This window comes from Triturus cristatus, chromosome 3_1, assembly GCF_964204655.1.
Source record: "Triturus cristatus chromosome 3_1, aTriCri1.1, whole genome shotgun sequence".
Taxonomy (NCBI): domain Eukaryota; kingdom Metazoa; phylum Chordata; class Amphibia; order Caudata; family Salamandridae; genus Triturus; species Triturus cristatus.
Window position 1 is genome coordinate 567,740,592 of NC_140583.1, and position 19,520 is coordinate 567,760,111.

At 44.7% G+C, this 19,520-nt stretch overlaps 1 protein-coding gene across 2 annotated transcripts in view; it reads left to right on the top strand.

Moving 5' to 3' along the window:
• SLCO3A1 (solute carrier organic anion transporter family member 3A1) overlaps positions 1 to 19,520 on the top strand; it is an 856,588-nt gene that overhangs the window by 151,897 nt on the left and 685,171 nt on the right. For both annotated transcript variants that reach the window (XM_085644489.1, XM_085644490.1), the window contains exon 2: positions 8,572 to 9,037. In XM_085644489.1, coding sequence (XP_085500615.1) covers positions 8,572 to 9,037 — 466 coding nt within the window. The remainder of the gene's footprint in view (positions 1 to 8,571; positions 9,038 to 19,520) is intronic.

The window sequence follows — 19,520 nt, forward strand, 5'->3', positions numbered from 1 at the left end:
AAGAAGATGTTTGGGCCACTTTTAATTTGAAAAATAGAACCTGTTTTTTTTACTTTGGGTTTAATATAGGTTTCAGCTTCATATCTGAACACTTAGGGGGGGGCTAGGGGTACGGCGCGTCCTTCCGTGGGGGGGCTAGGGGTACGGTGCATCCATCCGCGGGGGGGGCTAGGGGTACGGCGCGTCCATCCGCAGGGGGGCTAGGGGTACGGCGCGTCCATCCGCGGCCTGGGGGGGTGTTCGGCGCGTACATCCGCGGCCTGGGGGGTGTTCGGCGCGTACGTATGGGGGGCTAGGGGGGTACGGCGCGTACATATGGGGGGCTGGGGGGTGTTCGGCGCTTACATACGTGGGGCTGGGGGGGGGACGGCGCATACCGGGCCTCCAATTCCGCTCGCATCGCGGCGTACTTCGCTTTTCCGGCACTTTTTGGGTACCGTAAAAATATTGCCGTCCGGACTGCTGTTGGTTCGAATCATACTTCCTGGTTCGTGACACGCAGCCTGAATGCATCCCGACGCCACGTCGGCGCTGTCCCGGATCACATTGGTATGTATTTTTTCGTCGGTCGGTGTTTTTTACGATTCGTACGGAAATGGTGTTTCCGTGCGAATCGTACTTGCATGTTTGTAATGTTTTTTTCCCGGGAGAAAACGCTCCGACTGACGGTTCGTACCCGGTTTTTCCAGGATCGGAATCGGACCCTTAATTTTTCTGTAGGTACATATATAGGCCTAAGATGTCAGAAATTTTTAAGGTGGCTAGCAAATACATTTTCATAATGCAAAGTTTTAGCAGCTCCACCTTGATTGATCTGAAATTATACTCTTTGATCCTTTGTTTGATATCTTGAAGAGTGGAAGAGAAAACTTGATATAAATCTGCATGTCATCCTCGAATAATTGAAGAGAAAGCTGATGTCCCATTACCACATCTAAAATAGGACAAACGTATATGTTGAAAAGTATAGGAGTGAGAAGGCCTGGGGCACCATATATTCAGTAATTGGGCCCGTTTTTACATGTTAGTATCTGAGGGCCAAAAAGGAGTGAAACCATTTGATAGTTTCTACTGAAGGCCTGGACACAATGCAAAGAAGCTTTAATAGGATGTATGATGATGCATTTAGTTAAATGCTGAAGTTCAAGTCCAGTATCACTTTTTTGACAATCGTGATAGAAATGGTAGGGTGGTAATAGGCTGGAAAGTGACTTGATCCAAGGGAGAATTATTGAGCTTCTTATTGAGGATGGTTATCATTCTCTGATACAGGAAAATTGGTTGCGTGATTCCAAAACGGCCATATTAATTAGAGGTTAAAGGAGGAGTGAGAACAAACTTGAACATTGTATAAGTAGCCATGCAGGCAGTGGACCTCTGAGAGCATCAGTAAGCTTTAACTTGTTCAAAAGTAAAACAATATATTATAAATACTATATATAATATACTATATTCAATAGTATGTAAGTAAGACATTGGGTTATTAATTGTGAAGGATATGAATCTTTCACAAGTAATAAGTCGGCAAGTTTCTTTTACTCGGAACCAAGTCCCCCGTTGGAGCACTTGAGTCTCTCAGGGAAGTACTGTAGATTTGAAGATGGTGGGACACTGAGACTCTGAGGCAGACAAGAGGGTGGCAACACTGAGAAGACAGAGCATGTCAGGTGAGTGGACTAAGCTTTGTTACTGCCATCAATATAATAATCGTAAAATACTATAATAAAATTAAAAGGATAGGTAAAAGAAGATGAGAAAGAAGATGTGAGAAGATTTAGAATATTCGAGAAAGGTATTGACTTGGTCAACTATGCCGACGACACTCAACTGGTCTTTTCCTTGGAAGGGAAACAAGCGGTATCCATGGATACGTTCCAGGAGTGTATTCGTCAGACTGCTGGATGGCTTAGGAAAAATGCCCTACAATTTAATGGGTGAAAAACGGAGGTGCTCTGCTGCTAGAACTCCTCGGCATTTACCACTGGAATTTAAACTAACTCCTGAGGAAGAGACTCTGGTTCCAGTCGACTCAGTACGCAACTTGGGGGTCCTGATAGATAACAACCTCCAGATGGAGTCACAGGCCAATAAAACTATTGGCGTGTGTTTCTCCTTGATGCGTATGCTACGGCAGATTCTTCCTTTACTCCCAAAGGATCTGCGCCCCCTCGTTGTAAGGAACACGGTGCTGAGTAGACTGGACTACTGTAACTCTCTATATCTGGGAGCCCCCCAATACATTTTCCAGGGATTACAGAGAGTCCAATTATTGGCAGCAAAGCTGGTGCTAAATTGGCAACGTAAGTCTTCTACTACTCTGGCCTTGAGAGATCTCCACTGGTTGCCTATTAGAGAAAGGATCTGCTTTAAATCACTTTGTATCGTATATAAAGCAGTACACGATTTGGGACCAATCCCATTGCAGGAAAAGTTTACCTGGTACAACCCCAAGAGGCAGCTCCGCTCTTCCAGCGCAAATTCGATGACAGCCACCAGCTTCAAGCGCTCGAAGATGGGGGGTAGAGCCCTCAGTGTGGTCACTGCACGTCGATGGAGTGAGTTGCCCCAGAGTATTAAACAAGCTAACTCTCTGACTGAGTTTAGAAAGAGCCTGAAAACCTGGCTATTTCCTAAGAACTGATCTTAGTCTTCCTTGTGTCACTCTGGTCTGCTCTCATGTTGGTCATATCTAAGTCTAAGTGCCAGGATACCCGTAGGGTGGCAGTCAGCGCTCTATAAGAATCAATTACATTACAGTACATTACAAAGTCTGATTCCGCTGGTAATTTCTCATTCCCTTCCCCTGAACTTTCACTCAGAGATTTTGTTTGTTTCCAGTGTCCGAAGGTGAAAGTAAACAGGCCTGCGCTGTTCAAATGGATCTCATAAATCCCATGAAGCCATTAACTGCTGTCATTGAAGAAATTGGAATCAAAAGGTTCCTTGTAATCAGGCCCGGTGTCTTTTTGAAGTTTTCCTCTGTTCATTGCCCATCCTTCTTTTCTGCTGTGAGCATCATTTAAATAGCATTGATCCCATAGTTCTCACTTTCTGATACAGCATCCCTTACTGTTAAATTACCCCTGTGTTTACGTCACAATTTCCTGATCTGTATGACAGTATGCATGTCTACGTTAAAATTAAGGCCTAAAGGCCCTAGCCTTGCCAGTCTCCCCTCCTGCCTACTAGCTACTGGGCCCAATTAGGTCATCTACATCATGAAGCAAAACTAAGTTCCTGATTGCCCATAAACAGTGGGCCAGGCACAGAACCATTTCTAGGCTGATCCTCAGGATTTTGGTCATCCTTCAAATATGATCATGGTATTTGACAGTCTTCGTTGAGACTGAAAATTGACATGGGGGAAGGATTTTTCACTACCTTATTGTGAGAAACTGCCTCTTGATGTGTGGTCGCCCCCATTTTTTAAAAGTGGTACATTCAAGAATTTAGTAATGCAATGTTCCTAAAATGACAAGCCCCAAACGCTATTTGGGCTGCATAGGGATGCCCCTATGAGAAAAAGTTAACCTCAGATAAGTACCATCTCTGTTACCTTGTTTGAGATAAGATACATAAAAGCCACTGCTTTTCATATTTATCAATAATCCAATTCAATAGTGAAGCTGGATTTTTGATAAATATTTATGAAAAGTAACTTTGGTCAAGTGAGACTTTGTCTGTCTGATCATCCAGTTGGCTAATTAGCATTAATTCACTAGTACCCCCACAGGCAGAATGAGAATGAAAGTGAAATGTGTTGCTGCAGATTGCTTCCTCTCAATCATAACCTAATCTAACAAAAGATAATTTCAACTTTAGGAAAGGACTTCCAAGTGAGTGTTGCACAATTAGAACAAATCCTCTCACATTAGCCTACCAAAAGCTGCTCCCCGTCAGTGGCTTTCACTTCCCTGAACAGAAACAATGGTTTAGGCCATTTGGAAGGAAGTCCTGGGTGTATGGTAGGGACTGCTCTCAGCTCAGGAGGGGTGCTGTGGAGGGTTCAGGAACTTCATTAACTTTAAAGGGGGTACTGTGAGGGTTGCCCATTCATAGGTAAGTGTAAAAAGGAGCTTTGCTTTAGCCATCTTAGCACCAGTCTAGTGACATGGGGAGCTGGTCCGCCACTACCTATGGAATCCTATAAAAGGGCACCTCACTCCCAGGTTTCTAGAACACTTTCTGGATCTGCGGAAGAACAGAAGATTACTTGACCTGCTGTCTATGATCTGTGTTGAAACCTGATGGTCTGGACCTGCTCCCACTTGCACCCAGGATTGAGAAGTGGACTCCAAAGGTCAAATAGCTGACCTCCTCTGTGGCTACAGGGCCATAACAAATTACAAGATGTATTTTTCCTGTACTGAGCAACTGGACCTGGACTGGACCCTGCTGGTGACATCTACTGGAGCGAGTTCTAGACATAAGGTTCTGGAAGCCTTAGAAGAGACCAAAGGGAATTACTCCAGAAATTCTGAAAACACTTATAATATTTGTCGACTTCCAAGACCTTTGGAGTGTCAGCAGGACCTCACTGCAATGTTGTCCAACTTCAAAAGGAGTTTGACCAGTACAGCTTCCAGGTTTTCTCCTCTAGAGGAGTTTGAGCTCCAAAAAAGAGACTAAGTCGCAAGGTAGAAACCTTCACCAGGTGAGGGTGTGAAAAGAATCTGACTGACCAGAGGACTTTGGCAGTCATACAATTTAGATTTTACCACTCTCTTGCCAAATCCAGTGGCTTTAAAAGGACTGTTATCTGTCTTTGAAAGGACATACCTGAATACAGTCTGCTACTTCCCGCACAGGAGGATTTCAACTTCTATTTCAGGGACTGAGTCAGGAAGTAAAATCTTTGACTAGGACAATCCGTTTTGAGTATCTGACCTACCCTCCATCGCTGTCAGCCTAGGTTCTGGTCAGCCGCAAACAGACTTTGGATAGGCAATTTACTTTTTCTTGGCGCTTTTTGCCCTAAAATTACAGCAACGTTATATCTCTAGTTCTCCTTAATACCTTCTTGTCGTTTTGATTAGGCCTGGGCGGTAAATTCCGTTCCGCTCGCGGAGTTTGCGGAATTTCGGCAATTTTGCGTTCCGCGGAGAACGCGAAATTGCCCAAAATTCTGCTTTCCGTGACTTCGCGAAATATTTTCTTGTTCGCGTTCTCAAAATGCGTGTTCGCAAGATATTTCTCCCCGAGCACGCAAACAGCAACTGTGAACAGGAAAAAAGCATCGCGAACAAGCAATCCCGCGTGTTCACGGAATATCTGCATGTTCGCGGAGATTTTTTACCGTTTCGCGGAGATTTGCGTAACGCGATTACGCAAATTCCTCCCACCCCTAGTTTTGATGTCATTTTTAGGTCTCGCCTAGCGTTGCAGCGCATGCGTTGCTCGCTTTGCGATGCATGCAGTATACAGTATTGCAGGGGAAGCTCAACCCTCTTTCCGCCTATCTTTTTGATTGGGCGAAATCCTAAATGCTGCATTCTGCTTGGTTTTCGGCTTGTAAGTTCCGCCTCCTGACGGCCATGTTGTCATTTTGGTCCTTCCATGGTTATCAGCCCCTTTACTTTAAAAACTGTTTCGTTCCCTTGCCTCCCTCCGTTCCCTCCCGCAGTCTGTGACTTCTCGTCCCACCACCACCCTCCTCCCATTCGTGCCTTCATCGTTCCGTTTAGAATGCAATAGGTCTTGTGTAAATACGAGTCCTATTGTATTTTAAATGCTTGCTTGTTCTAGGATTGGCTGGGAGAATTTGCACTCTATTTTGCCTGACCTGTCCAGAACACATGTGCAATACAGACGGCTATCTTACCCATGCGTCCAACAGCCGCCATGGATTTCCGATCACTCTTGCGCACCCCTTGGTAGCGGCCGCCGCTATTAATGGACTTTTGATTAATAATCACTTGTACGTCAATACATTTTTATTAAACTGTGCCGGCTTCTGATTTATAGACCTTGGCGCTGTTTGTCCGACCCAAGACAAATCCACTTTTGTAGCGTGGTGGCATCATACATCTTACAGGCCCAGGTGGGGGGTTCGGTGAAGGGGCGGGCTTTTGAGGTGCACAGAAGCTATCGGCAGTGCTAGAGCCAGGTGCCGAGAGAAGGGTTCGAGGTGGGCCTGTGGCCTCTAGAGCTATTGAAAAGCGCGTCACCCACATATTTATGCCAACATAATATCCATAATGCCGGACAGGACTTAAAAGATGGCAGCTTTCTTCAGCTATGTCCAATTCATCTAAAAGTTTACTATTAGTGCTAAAGAGATCCAACAGTGTGTGAATCCCCCAATAGTGTGTGAATCCCCGAACAGTGTGAGACCCCGGCTGCTTGAGGTACCCACAGCAATCTGAACTCACTCTAGCAGAGCAGTGTGAGCACCCCAAGCTTTGCAATCTTCCTTCAGCACTGTGCGATATTCCCAAGGCAGTTTGAACTTTCTCCTGCACAATAGTAGATTCCTCCTGCATTGCGAGCTTTCTCCTCCGGTAGCCTGAGTGTCCCTAGCAATGTGCGAGATTCCCCCAGCATTGCAAGCTTCCTCTATCAGGGTGAGATTCCTTCAGCAGTGCAGGTTTTGTCTGCCATTGCTCTTGGACTCCAATAATGCGAGCTTCCATCAGCAGCGCGAGCGTCATCCAGCAGCGCGAGATTCATCCAGCAGTGCAAGCTTCACCTAGCAGCACGAGTTCCCTCTGTCATTACTCTTGGGCTCCCACAATGGGAGATTCTCCAGCATGGTCCTTTTCCTGCAACACTGAGAGAAACTGTGATCGCTGCAAGCTTCTTCTAGCAGTATGAGCTTCCCCAGCAGAATGAACGTCCTCTAGCAGAGCAGTGTGAGATTCCATAAGCATTGCAAGCTTCCTCTAGCAGTGCAAGCTTCATTGGGCAGTGTAAGCTTCCTCCAGTTGCTTGAGATTCCCTCCATGAGTGTACGATTCCTCCATGAGTGTAAAATTCTCCCATAAGTGTAAGATTCTCTTGGCTGTATGAGTTTTCCAAGGCATTCTGAACTTGCTTTAGTAGAGCAGTGTGAGATTCCCCTAGCATTGCAAGCTTTTTCCGGCAGTGTTAGCTTCCTCCAATAGCCTGAGCTCCCCAGCAGTGTGTGAGATTCCCCCAAGATTGCAAGCTTTCTCCATCATTGTGATATCGGGTGATATTGTGATATCAGGTATCAGCCCATACCAGGAACAGCAGTGAACCGGGGTATAAAATGGGAAGGCTGGGGTCTGTATGCTGCCTTCATAGGGTTCAATGATACAAACCTGCACAGTACGGAGGGCTAGGAGGGAATTAAGGGAAGTGGCTAGAAGGTGTAGTAGCATGAAGGGTGGCAGTGGCCATGACACGGAGTGACATCAGCAGAATAGATTGTTGGCATGGAGTAGCTTGGGCATTAGTGATGTCAAGGAAGTAACGTGAGCAAGGTTGCTATTGCTATGGGTTTAGCGTGATGAGAAATATTGATGACAGGGGAGTGGTGTCTGCATGAGAGGCTGTTGGCCTAGTGTTTAGGGTGGGGATGCGGCAGGAGTGTGATTTGAACAGGAGAGACTGTTGACAAAGTATTTAGTGTGGGATTAGTAAACGGTGATGGTGGTAGGGAAGTGACTTCAGCAGGAGAGCGGTTGGCCTAATGTTTTGTGGGAGATGCAGTGGTTAGGTGGACAATAGTAGCAAAAGTGGGCGACAGGTTGGCCTGATGGCCAGAGTTAGTGCTTGACAAGACAGGGTGTTTGATAGCAATGGGCTTTAACTAAAACGAAAGTGCAGGTGGTCCAATGGATAATATGGTGCATAGCTAAATACTTATAAGGTCCCAAAGGCGAGACCGATTGCATAGCAAATGCTTATTATAGTTTAGAAGTGTCTCTGTTTTAGTTGTGGAATTTTTATTGTTTTGTGTTTAGACTTTTTAATTTTTTTGGTACTGGTACTGGTAAATACTTTCACACTTTGCGTTAAGTTAAGACTGTCTTTTATGTGCCATAGCTTCCAGGGGTTGGGGTCAGGTTTATTAATTAGACTTCTGTGTTGGGCTGGCTATAATTTTGGACTTACTACCCCAACTAATAACCCATTTTCTTACAGACATCATAAAAGCGGGCAGAGAATTTCTGGCCAGAGACAGACTTCTACCTCTAGCCTTCAAAATGTATATCTCATATTTTTAAAAGATTTAAAAAGGAGTCTAAAAGTAGTTTAGACTGCTCTGGCTCTTTTTACAAAATACACAGTTGGAGCCATGCTCACTCCAACTTTGCCTGGCTAACATTCATGAATGAAGATAGATGTCTTTTGAAAGGTTTTTACACTGTGATTGCATTTATTGGGAATGGGTCTCTAAATATTTATTTCAACGATTTAGTGAGGAAGCAACCATCTAAGTTGTATTTGTCTTTGAAACGAGTACAAATCTGTACAAATGTTTTAAAACATTACGGAAAAAGTATTGTTGTATATTTCTAATACAAAATCTATTTCAATTTTAGCTTTTAACAAAAAATGTGTTCCTTGTGAAAACGATTTCATGTTTTTTTGTGCTTTCTTTAGGTTAGCGTTTTAACAACGCTAGAGCGAAGGTTCAACCTGCAGAGTGCAGATGTTGGAGTAATTGCCAGCAGCTTCGAGATTGGGAACTTGGCCCTCATTCTCTTTGTGAGCTACTTTGGAGCCAAAGGCCACAGGCCTCGCTTGATAGGCTGCGGAGGGATCGTGATGGCCTTGGGGGCCCTGCTCTCAGCCCTGCCTGAATTCCTGACTCACCAGTATGAGTACGAGTCCGGCGAGATACGATGGGGCGCCGAAGGAAGGGACGTGTGCGCCCTCAATGGAACGGCCAGCGACGAGGGCCCGGATCCCGACCTCATTTGCAGGAACAGAACTGCCACAAATATGATGTACTTGCTTCTCATTGGAGCCCAAGTTCTCCTCGGAATTGGTGCCACACCTGTGCAGCCTCTGGGGGTCTCCTACATTGATGATCACGTGAGAAGAAAAGATTCATCCTTATATATCGGTAGGATCAAAACTAATAACAATTATCTGCTTTTATAAAAATGCATCACATCGGCTAGTTGAGTGTTATTTACACATATTAAAAATAGTTCATAGAGTTCTGGTGGAAACAATGACTGCCCAATCTGCTGAACCAGCTCTTATGAAATCGAATGATTCATGCGCAAGCCTTTAATAAATCAATTCGAGTTCATGTAATTATGTCTGGTCAGAGAAGCATCTGCCTTCTTATCGTTAGGTATTGATCTTGGTGGGGATATGCATACACATTTGTTTGCTCTTTTGTTTCTGAAAGAACGCTTGAAGTATCTCTACAAATACAGTGAACTCCATTTTGTCTTTTTCTGTGATAAAACATCACCTATTTTCACAATATTTTGTGTTTTACTGAAACAAGAGTTTGGGTTGTGGTGCTACTGCAAGAATGTACAGCAGATTGTGCATTAAAATGTCAATACTATTAGCAGGATCAACTAGAGACAGAGTTCCAGTTACTAGGGAACAGTTCAGTTGTTTGTAGTACTGCAGTATGCATGGCGCATTTGCTATGTATGGCTCTCACTGAGAACCACTAGTGTGAACAACAGTTTCTAAAGCTTGATATATCATACAGAAATTCCAGGCTGCTCTGGCTGGGCTCCCTGAGAATCAGTCGGGGCAGTGCTGGCATTTTAATCCGATGGGGCAGAGGGCTGAACTTTGAAGGGTAGGGTGTCAAAAGGTTCTAGGGGAGGTGAGTAGGGTGAATTGGGGCCAATTTTAATTTATTATTTTTACATTGGGGCAGAGAGTAGAAACCATGTTATGAAGGGCTTCACAATACTTCTCGGCCCCTGCATAGCAGTTGGCAGCAGGGGCACAATATTTTGGGGGACATACATAACATAAAACTTTACTTTGTAAAAATTCAATAACTTGGATGTTTTAAACCTCGGGGTTCTGAGTTACATCAAGAGACACCCTGCTCTCTTTGTCTATTTGATTTCACTTAAAACCTTTGATCAAAAATATCTCCTTTATTCACTGCTAGCCATTTATTATTCCATATGTATTTCAAATTGAGGGATAGATTAAGTGCACAGTCATATAGCATACATGGAAAAGAGCATTTTACGGTATCCTTTCCTCTGGTGTCTTTTAAGGTGTTCTCTAGAGCATTCTGACATGCTCAGAAGAGCACATTCTATCTTCTGGTGTTGTTTGTGATGCCCTTTCATACATTCTGAGATGTTTAGTTACACATATTCTAATTGTGTCTTTTGAGATGTTCTACAGGGCATTTTGAGATGATTAGTAGCGAACATCCTGTCCACTACTGTCTTTTGAGATGCTCTGTTGGACATTTTTGGAGGTCTAGTACTACACATTCTTTCTTCTTGTGTCTTTTGGGAGAACATGCTGAGATGTTTAGTACACATTCTTTCTTCTGATATATTTTTGTAATGGTCAATTGGCTTTTTGAGATGTTTAGTAGCAAATCTTCTTTTACATTGTGTCTTGTGAGATATTCAGTAGTGTATTTGGAGATATTTAATAGTACACAGGTGATGGTTCAGGCTGGTTGAGACGCTGGAAATTCATTTACCCATTATTAACTGTAAAAAAAGGACGTATTGTCTAGTAACTATATTTTTAAGCTTGGGATCTCTCATTTTGGGAATCTGTTGCTTTTTTACTTTATAGGGAGAAAATCATTAACTAAAGGTATCCCATCTGGCAAGATGCAAAGATATGTTAAGATTGTTTTAAATTATATTTGATTTACACCCAGCGACTTTCGGCACTCACTATCAACTTGCTCTCGTGCCACAGGGACAGTAAAGGTTTTGAGAAACAAGAATGCTGATTTTAAGAGAGTTCAGTTTTGTAGTTAGTGCAATAGCGTGCATTAGCTAAGGAAGGAAGACCAATCTACAGTATATCAACATTTCATCAACGTTATTTGTGATGGGCAAGACAGTGTCAAAATGAGGTCAACATTTTTTTTTAACTCTGCAGGCACTCGGAAGGAAAAAATGAAGTTTTGAAAACAGTATACATGCCGCATCTGTTTAATTAGGGATTTCTATATTTTAACCACACATAGTCAAATCAAAGTCTATTAATTCATGTAGATATTAATATCATACTTTTGAACAGAATGGAGTAGGAGAGAGTCGCCATCCAGTCACTTTTCTAGAAACTATGTTATAAAATAACACTGCTTCTTTCTGCCTCTTGAATGAACAACAATAATCTGCTGCACGATATAGTGCTTAATACCAGCAGCTCAGCCACTTTAAAAAAACTCCAAGATGGTCCAGAAAGATGATTTTAGGTAGCGTCTGCAGCGTGTTTTATTCTAAACGAATACTCTGCAACCTTCTGAGACTCCAAGAAAGATGACATCCAATGACTTTGGATGGTGACACCATTGGATTCAATGGAGATGACATTTTTTTTACTGGGTAAGGAGCGTTCTCAAGGGGGTTAATCTCACTGAAGTCTATGAGAAGTTTTGCTTTGTGCAGTGAAAATGAGTCCACTTACTCCTTACAATGAGGGCGAGTTGAGATGTATGACCAGCCCGACCTCTTAAGTGATGATGAGACCCAGACAATGTTATGGGAGCTGACTGTTTGCTCGGCCCCAGGGCCGACCAAACCAGTCATCAGCACTCTCCCGTTTTCTCCATATAGGCTGCATGCAGCCTGCATGGAGAAAACGCCTCCCCATAGACGCCTGTACAGACGGCGTCCTAGCCAATCACAACGCTGCCATTGCAGTGTTGGGATTGGCTTAGGGGAGAAAAGGGAGGCTGCCTGCTTCTGCTTCCTGTGAGCAGAGAGAGAGAGAGCAGGAGACGCAACACAAGAGTCCAGGACTAGAGGCGAAGGTACGTTTAAAATATATATATATATTAAATTAACCCAGCCCTGCCCACGCGACCCCGCTCCCCCCCCCCCACGACTCATGCCGGCCGCGACTGGTATCATTGTGATATGACCACAAATGGAACATTGCTTTCTCATCAAAACTCACTGAAAACAAATAAATATGCTTTATACATTTGTTTAGGCACTCTCTGTCACATATATATTCAGTCATAAGATTCCCCTTTGTAATACGGATGTCCATCAACACCTGAAAGGAGTTACTTTGACACGCCAGAATAACTTGTTATTTCTGAATTCCCTTTTATTCCTGAAATCACAATCTGTAAGACACCCCCATAGTTCCCTCATTGCCTGCTAAAAACATCAAAAGCAATTATTTACTTATTTATTTAATAAAATAATAATAAAATATAAAAATAATAGCATCCTGTGTGAAACCTGTCATGTCTTTAAGGGATTCTGCAAAATACACTTTTTTTTTAGGATTAAAACATGCACGGGAAGTGATTTCTGTAAAGTAGTGGGCTCTAGGCCCACATACTTGGAAATTATGCACACGGACAATGTGCTATGTTTACTTGAATTGGTCCAGGTCCTGTGCACCCGGCTCCTTTTATTCGCAGGGTCACCTGACTGGTGATGCCTGTGATGTGTGGGTGTAGAGTATATGTGCAGCACATTCCTGAAACACTAGAACGTGTCCAGCAGGACATTACACCCCTCCCAAACTTTATTGATAAAGAGATGAACAAGTCCAACCTGTGAGATTGAACAAACAAACAAAACACAGCATCACTGAAATTTCTTCAGGCCATCTGCCGAGCAGTACTGGATCTCGTGTCCACCTGTCCATGATGTTTTATTCCACCTCGACAACGTTGTTTAGCTGGCCAGGTCTCACTGTGTTGGAGACTATGCACATAGTTCAATGTGGGCTGCATCCGGAGCGATGGTGAAGTCCACAGCGTAGATCTCTTTGAAGGCACTCAGGTTCTTGGATGCTAAACCTGCAAAAACTGAGGATGATATTGATGACTGGGAGTCTTCCCTGAAGGTCTAAGTGCTTCCCTGTGCCTGCTGGTGGTACGGCTTCAGACTTACTTCTCGTGCCAGGACTCTCCCTTCACAGGAATTTCCGTGAGACACTTTCTGCCTGGGTGCCTAGAGGCTGTGTGGGCCTCTCGTAAGCCCTGCAAAGGCGTCGCTGAGGAATTCTCTACAGGGCCACATCCAAGTCGCTCTCTCAGCGACAAAGGGTAGTTGTCTCAGGGTCTGTGTGCTCTGGCTATCAGGTCTCAGGTATGTGGGCCTTCATCAGGTAGTCTTTGGGTGACCAGTCTCAGTCCGTTACTTCAGTGCTTCGCGGTACCTGTTGTGGAGTTGCTGCAGATGCATCTCTCTTGCTGGGATTTCCTTTCTCACCAGAATTCCCATGAGGCCCTTGCTAATGGATTGCCAAGGGACTGCCTGGGCTCTGCGGGGCATCACTTAGGCCACACAAAGGGGTCACTGTGGAACTTCCAAAAGGGCCACCACCAAGCCTTGTGCAACCCCAAGGTTGGACGGTCTAATGGTCAAGTATGCTCTCTTCGGCAGGTATCAGGTTTGCGGGGGCTCATAGGTCTCTGGGTGGCCAGCCTCCTATGGCACCACGGACGACTTGTTATCCTCTGGTTGTTTTGCAGGGATATAGCTCCACTCTGTTGGTGCGATGCTCCTTAGGTGGTTCTGGTGATGCTCCAGGTAATGATGATGATCTTACCATCTAACAATTTGGGCTACATGTGGTGATGTCTTGCTTGGAGTAACGATGACTCGAGGAACTTCGCAGCCACTTACAGTTCTTCTTCGGCATGTGCAGTTACTAGCAGGAATGCCATCTATGTCAAGCAGCCAGTGACAGGTGGCGGGACGGTCGCACTGTGAATCATGGGGGCTGGACGTGGTTTGCGCTTGCTGGCGGCTTATAGTTGGTCTTTCCACGGAGCTGTCTTCAGTGACGTCTCTGCACCCTGGTGGCTGGCTTGTGTTGATGGATGCTCTCTCCAGTAGTGATACGAAATCTCAGTTTTATCGCTCTTCTCCCTTTTTTCCTGCGCTCCTGTGGTGGTTGTTGTTCACGCTGTGGCATCGTGCCACTCTCTTCATGTCCTCTGCAATGTGGTGTCATGCCTTGCTCTTCTCTCCTTCTAATCAAGTTCCTCGTAGTGATGTGGCATCATGCCAAGTGTTGCATGTTAATTCCACATGGACATCTCACTGGTCGCATCTGGTTTTTAGGATTGTGCCTTTCTTTGCTGCAGTCCTGTCGTAGATTTGTCCTGTCGGTAGGACTTGATATGCCTCTTTTCGCAAACCTCTCGAAGATCTGGTGCTCCTCCCCTTAGATAGAGGGTCACCTTCTTTCTGCTCCTCCTCCTCGCCCCAGGGCAAAGTGCTTTCACCTCGAGGCTGCGCCGTTGTGGAACATGGTCCCACTTAGATTTGGGCATGCTGCCATGATCAGTCACTCCTTGTGACACTCTTAATGATGGGCCATCTGTGACCATTTGGTGCTGTGGTGTGGCCGGCTAGTGCAGCCTCTTCCGTTCAGCATTGCTTCTGCCTTTAAAGAGCTCTCTCTCCCAGGCTCCTGCCTGTGCTGTCAGATTTTTGGGTGCTGCCCTCTGTGCACCTCTGACTTTGTGCTCTCGGTCCTTCTTCCTGGGCACCCTCTGCTGGCGCTTTGCGTGCCCGTTCCTCTGGCTTGCGGTGGTGACCGTTCACCACTGGGGGAAGGGGGTGCAATCTCCTCGCTTGCGGTGCCATCAGACAGCCACTAGGGGCATGTGCGCTGCACGTGTTCTCCTCATGCCTTTTGTGGAGATTGCTGCCTTTTCTTTGCTGTGCTGGTTGGGACTTGTCTTGCTTCTCTTTGCTGGGTCGCTGCTTTCTTAGGCTTTGCTGTTTTGGGCTGACTATGGCCTCCCTCCCCTAGCTTGCATTAGACTCATGGCAGCCTTTTTAGCTGAAGCAGCTTTGGGCTTCATGGAGCTCTCTCCCTAAAGAGGCTCAAAACAATAGACCGCTTACAGGGTGCATGTGACATTCTCCTGACAGTCTCTTTTCGTTTTGCCTGGGACCTTCTTCTGCTATCAGTAATTCAGGGTGGAGACATGAGCCTGTGGCTTCACTCCCAGATTACTCTTTACTCACTTCAGCCACCACAGGCAGTGTTTGACAGCACAGCAGGCTGCACTCAACATGTTTGTGTGCTTTACTATATCATGCTTGGGTATTACAGGCTCATTGCGATGCGGGCCGCTATCCATTTTCATAACTTCCTCGTCGGAGGCCGCATGCAAGTCACTAGCTTTTCCTGGTGCGCTTTATTGATGAACTGCTAGGTGGCACTGTAACCACCATTCTCTCAGGCCACGGCAGCTGTCTTTGATTTCTTGGGCCCTGCAGGGGCGCAAACGCAGGCGCAGGGGCACCCAATGCCGATGCGGTAGGGATGCTCTTGTCAAAATTCTAGCCTGGGTTGGGGCTGCTGCACACAGTTTGCTCAAGTGTTGCTGTTCCTTAAAGTGCAGGGCCATGGCAGCCTTTCAAAACGTTGCAGGCGGTGCCGTTCACTAGAGGACACGTCCGGGGGAAGCCGTTCCTGTGGGCACCTTGGCCGCTCCACTGCATATGCATGGTCACATGGGCACTCGAGTGGCAGGTGAAGGGGAGGAGCATCTCGGTATTCCCCGTGCTGTTAGTGTGCTGCCGGTCACGCGGTTTTATGCCATTCATCATGCGTTAACACCTCCTCATGTGCATTGTGCAAGGTGCTCATCTGGTAGTCGGCAGCCACTGAGGCAGTTCCTCTGGCGGTCGCACACACCAGGCGGGCCCCTCCACTATCTGTTGCCTTGGAATGCAGCACATGAGCTTACTGGCAGTAAGCAGTTAGCCCAGCAGGGCGAGGACACTTCAGGTGGCAGGGCCACTACAGAACCTACTTTGCACTTAGGTGGCAATGCATCGGCCTCAGGTCATTCAGAGCTGGTGCAGGATCCGTCCTACTGCTAACAGTGTCACACTTAACAGTCTGCCGGTTGCTTGGACGGCAGAGCATCACTCACCAGGCTGCCATAACTGTTCTTTGCACTGCGGCTTACAACAGGCAGGGAAGGCGCTGCACTTGCACAGCAGCTGCCCAGCGAGGTCGCAGGGGCTCTCCTCTGTCACAGCAGTGACCGCCTGGGCTTGGACATCACTGGGGGATTCCTGCCTCAGTCAGTGAGGGTCTGCAGCTTTCTCAGCGCTCAGCAGCAGGTGCAGGGGGGCCTTATACGTGGGCTACATTTCCCCTATGAAGAACAGCAAAGTAGCTGCAAACACACACGCAGGGATTGACCCGCTTGTCGCTGTCATAAAGTAGTGGGCTCTAGGCCCACATACCTGGAAATTATGCGCACGGACACAGTGGTATGGTTACTGGAATTGGCCCAAGACACATGTCCCCGGCTCCTTTTAGTAGCAGGGCCCCCTGACTGGTGGCGCCTATGATGGGTGGCTGTAGAGTGTATGTGCAGCATATTCCTGGAACACTAGCCTGTGACCTGCAGGACACTACAGTTTTTATGAATGATTTTTAAAGTTGCTGGGCATGACAAAGCATGGAAAGTTCCATTCCCTTTCAGTTTATTCCTGGCTGCCCAAAGCTTTGCTTTTGATCCTGAATGCCTGTAGAATATTCTCCAATGTGTTGTTTGTCTTTTCTACTAGTGCCTTTTATAAAAGCCATGCTCTGTTTATGGAACTAGAAAGGGAGGAAGCATACATTGAAAGCGTATTTGGAAGGCGTGGGCATGCTGGGAACCTAAAGCACGGTTTTAATTTAAAGCAGGGTAGCTGTGATTGTCGGAGTGTGTCCAGAAACACTCTGGAATCTGCACATGGACCGCCTTCCAAGGATGTCATAGACATGCAGGTTTGCACTGCACCAGCTGCCTCCCTAAATAGTAATGTTATATGAGAAGGAGGAACGGTTGATTCAGTGCACCCGTGCCCTACCACGTCATCCACTGAAGTCCTGCCTACAGTTCAGCAGCTGACGTTTGCAGCTCAGTGATCACATATTTTGTAAGGTGTATACAGTATCTGCCTTCCCAGGTTGAAACAAATGGCATTGGAACTTCACGGTGGAAAATGAATGAGCTGAAAGAGAGGGCAGGCATTTTCGGCCATAAATTATTAATTTGTAACGTAAACACAAATATGACTATTTTACTAACACCAGAACAGTACAAAGAGGACCATAACTTCGTGGTACATCAAACTTGATCTACAATTCTCCCTGCCTTTATTTTGATGCGATAAAATTAGTAGATTTTCAAATCTGTTTTACATTAACACCAAATGTAGTTGTGTTTTTATTGACCACACATGGGTTGTTATCACAAGCTTTTATAGACATTGCCGATACTCAGCTTTTCTAACTTTTTAAAAAGATGGATCGAGAATTATTAGTTAATAACACAGAGGATATAATTTATGGAAATATAATAACAAATGATATATTAATGTATGGTATGCTTAAATGTACATTACTAAATGTTAAATACTAAACTCAGCTTTGACAAGTTAATTTATACCACAAACGACATTAATTTCTAATAAATTGCTGACATACTGGATCAAAGTGGAGACGTGAAAAAATAAGTCTCAGCCCCATGACCACAATTCGGAGGAATTATTGAGCAGTATACAATTGAATTTAACATTCGTTCACACTAAGGCTGAGGAGTAAAAAATACTGCAAGGCATGACATTAACAAATAACGTATCAGCGTGACCTAGTTAGGAAGCTGAAAGTCAGACAACCAGGTGTAAAACATAGAACCCATTTGCAGAGTAGCATGGTGAGAAATTACTGTGTTTTTTCTTGACTGTGACGAGGGCAAGAGACAATAAGGCAAACATAAAATTCGCTAGCAAAGAGGTAGAGAGTGCGACATAGGAGAACACAAACGAGAATTAAATGTGCAAGCAAGAACCCGTTAAACAATGTGAGAAAAGTGAGATCAACTTTGAGATGAAAAACAACGTTGAGAATGGCAACTGAGAGACTGTAGAAAATAAAAGCGGAAGTATACATTTACATACGAACTGAGGGAAGATTGCCAACTAGAGAATAAGAAAGCAGGGGGAAAAGTTAAAGAACAACCATAAGGACTCTTGAAACAAAAGATGCAATAAAACGATTAAGCAAGGCAAAAATGTCTAGTATGGGTCATGTAAGATGAATCACATTTATCATGATGTAATTCTTTGTATAATGATTGCACATTAGTAACTTGATTTGAATTTCGTATGCTGTAGTTCACGAGTGAGGTGGTGATGGGCTAGTGTATTATGTTTGGGTAGCACCTTAGATCACTGTGTTTTTTGTGAACACTTTCGGTGAACGCAGGAACCCTGAGGCAGTACATCTGTTTTTTAAGGGTGATCAGTGCGGTATCACTTTTTTTTCTTCTTTTTTATGTTCTGCAGAGCCACTTCTACTTCATTTCATCTTCTGTTATTGCAGTGTATTGTTTACGACTGCTGTGTTGACTTCCAAAATCCTTCTTATTTAACTACTTTGTGTACTGTAGTCATGGAAACCAGATTAACGTGACATGGTTTAGGGGAAATAAATGTACACAACAGTTTGGCACCAGGATATAAGTAAACCATGACAGTTATAAACGGGGGCGCAAAGCATAGTGGCTAAAGAACTAATTAAAAAAGAGTCCTACTGTACTGCAGGATCCTGCCATCTTCTTCAGGGTTTATCTAATAGCAAGCGCCTGCTTTCCTTGTGAGCACTGTGCTATCTCCACAGGACTTGATAGAAATAAGAGGCATACTGTTGTATAGGTAGTAGCCTTCCCCTGCAAGGGTTACAAAATAATTTTAAAAAAGTGGATCACATTGCCCTGTGGGAAGCCTGCCCTGCACCAAAGTGCTTTGAAATAAAGCAATGGAACATCGAATATTTTGGGTGACCTTCAGGATCTGGCAAATCTGCTTTACAGACTGAATATTGGGCCTGTGAGTGCCATTGGAATATTATTCATTAACTAGTTGCTTTCATAATACTGCATGCTATACTAAAACGTGCTGAATATTGCTGAATCCCAGTTGAGAATGCATGTCAAGGACCTGTATGAGATAAACATATGTAGTGTCTTGTGCGTGTCTACATATATCCTCTTATCATTTGAAGTAAAGTCAACCATTCCTTTACAAATGCATGTGTCTCAAATCACTATTATATGATCTGGTCTTGAAGGTTATGGTTTCAGAGTGTACATAGATTATTTACTTTGGACTAAAAAAAAATGTCTTGCAGATGGTTTGTGTCTTGTTTTATTTACCTAAGACCTCATAGGTCCTACAAGAAAACGTGTATTTGTCTGCTTGCATTGCAATACGAAGGTACTTGAATTAAAAAGTGTCTCCTTAAATTTAGGATTAGGATTGATTGAAACATTTCTATTGTATTTCCTGCAGCTCAGAGACAATTGACTTTATGTACATTTATGAGTGAAGGTTAGGTTGCCCGGAGAAGAGTTTTATGTGCTTTTGTTT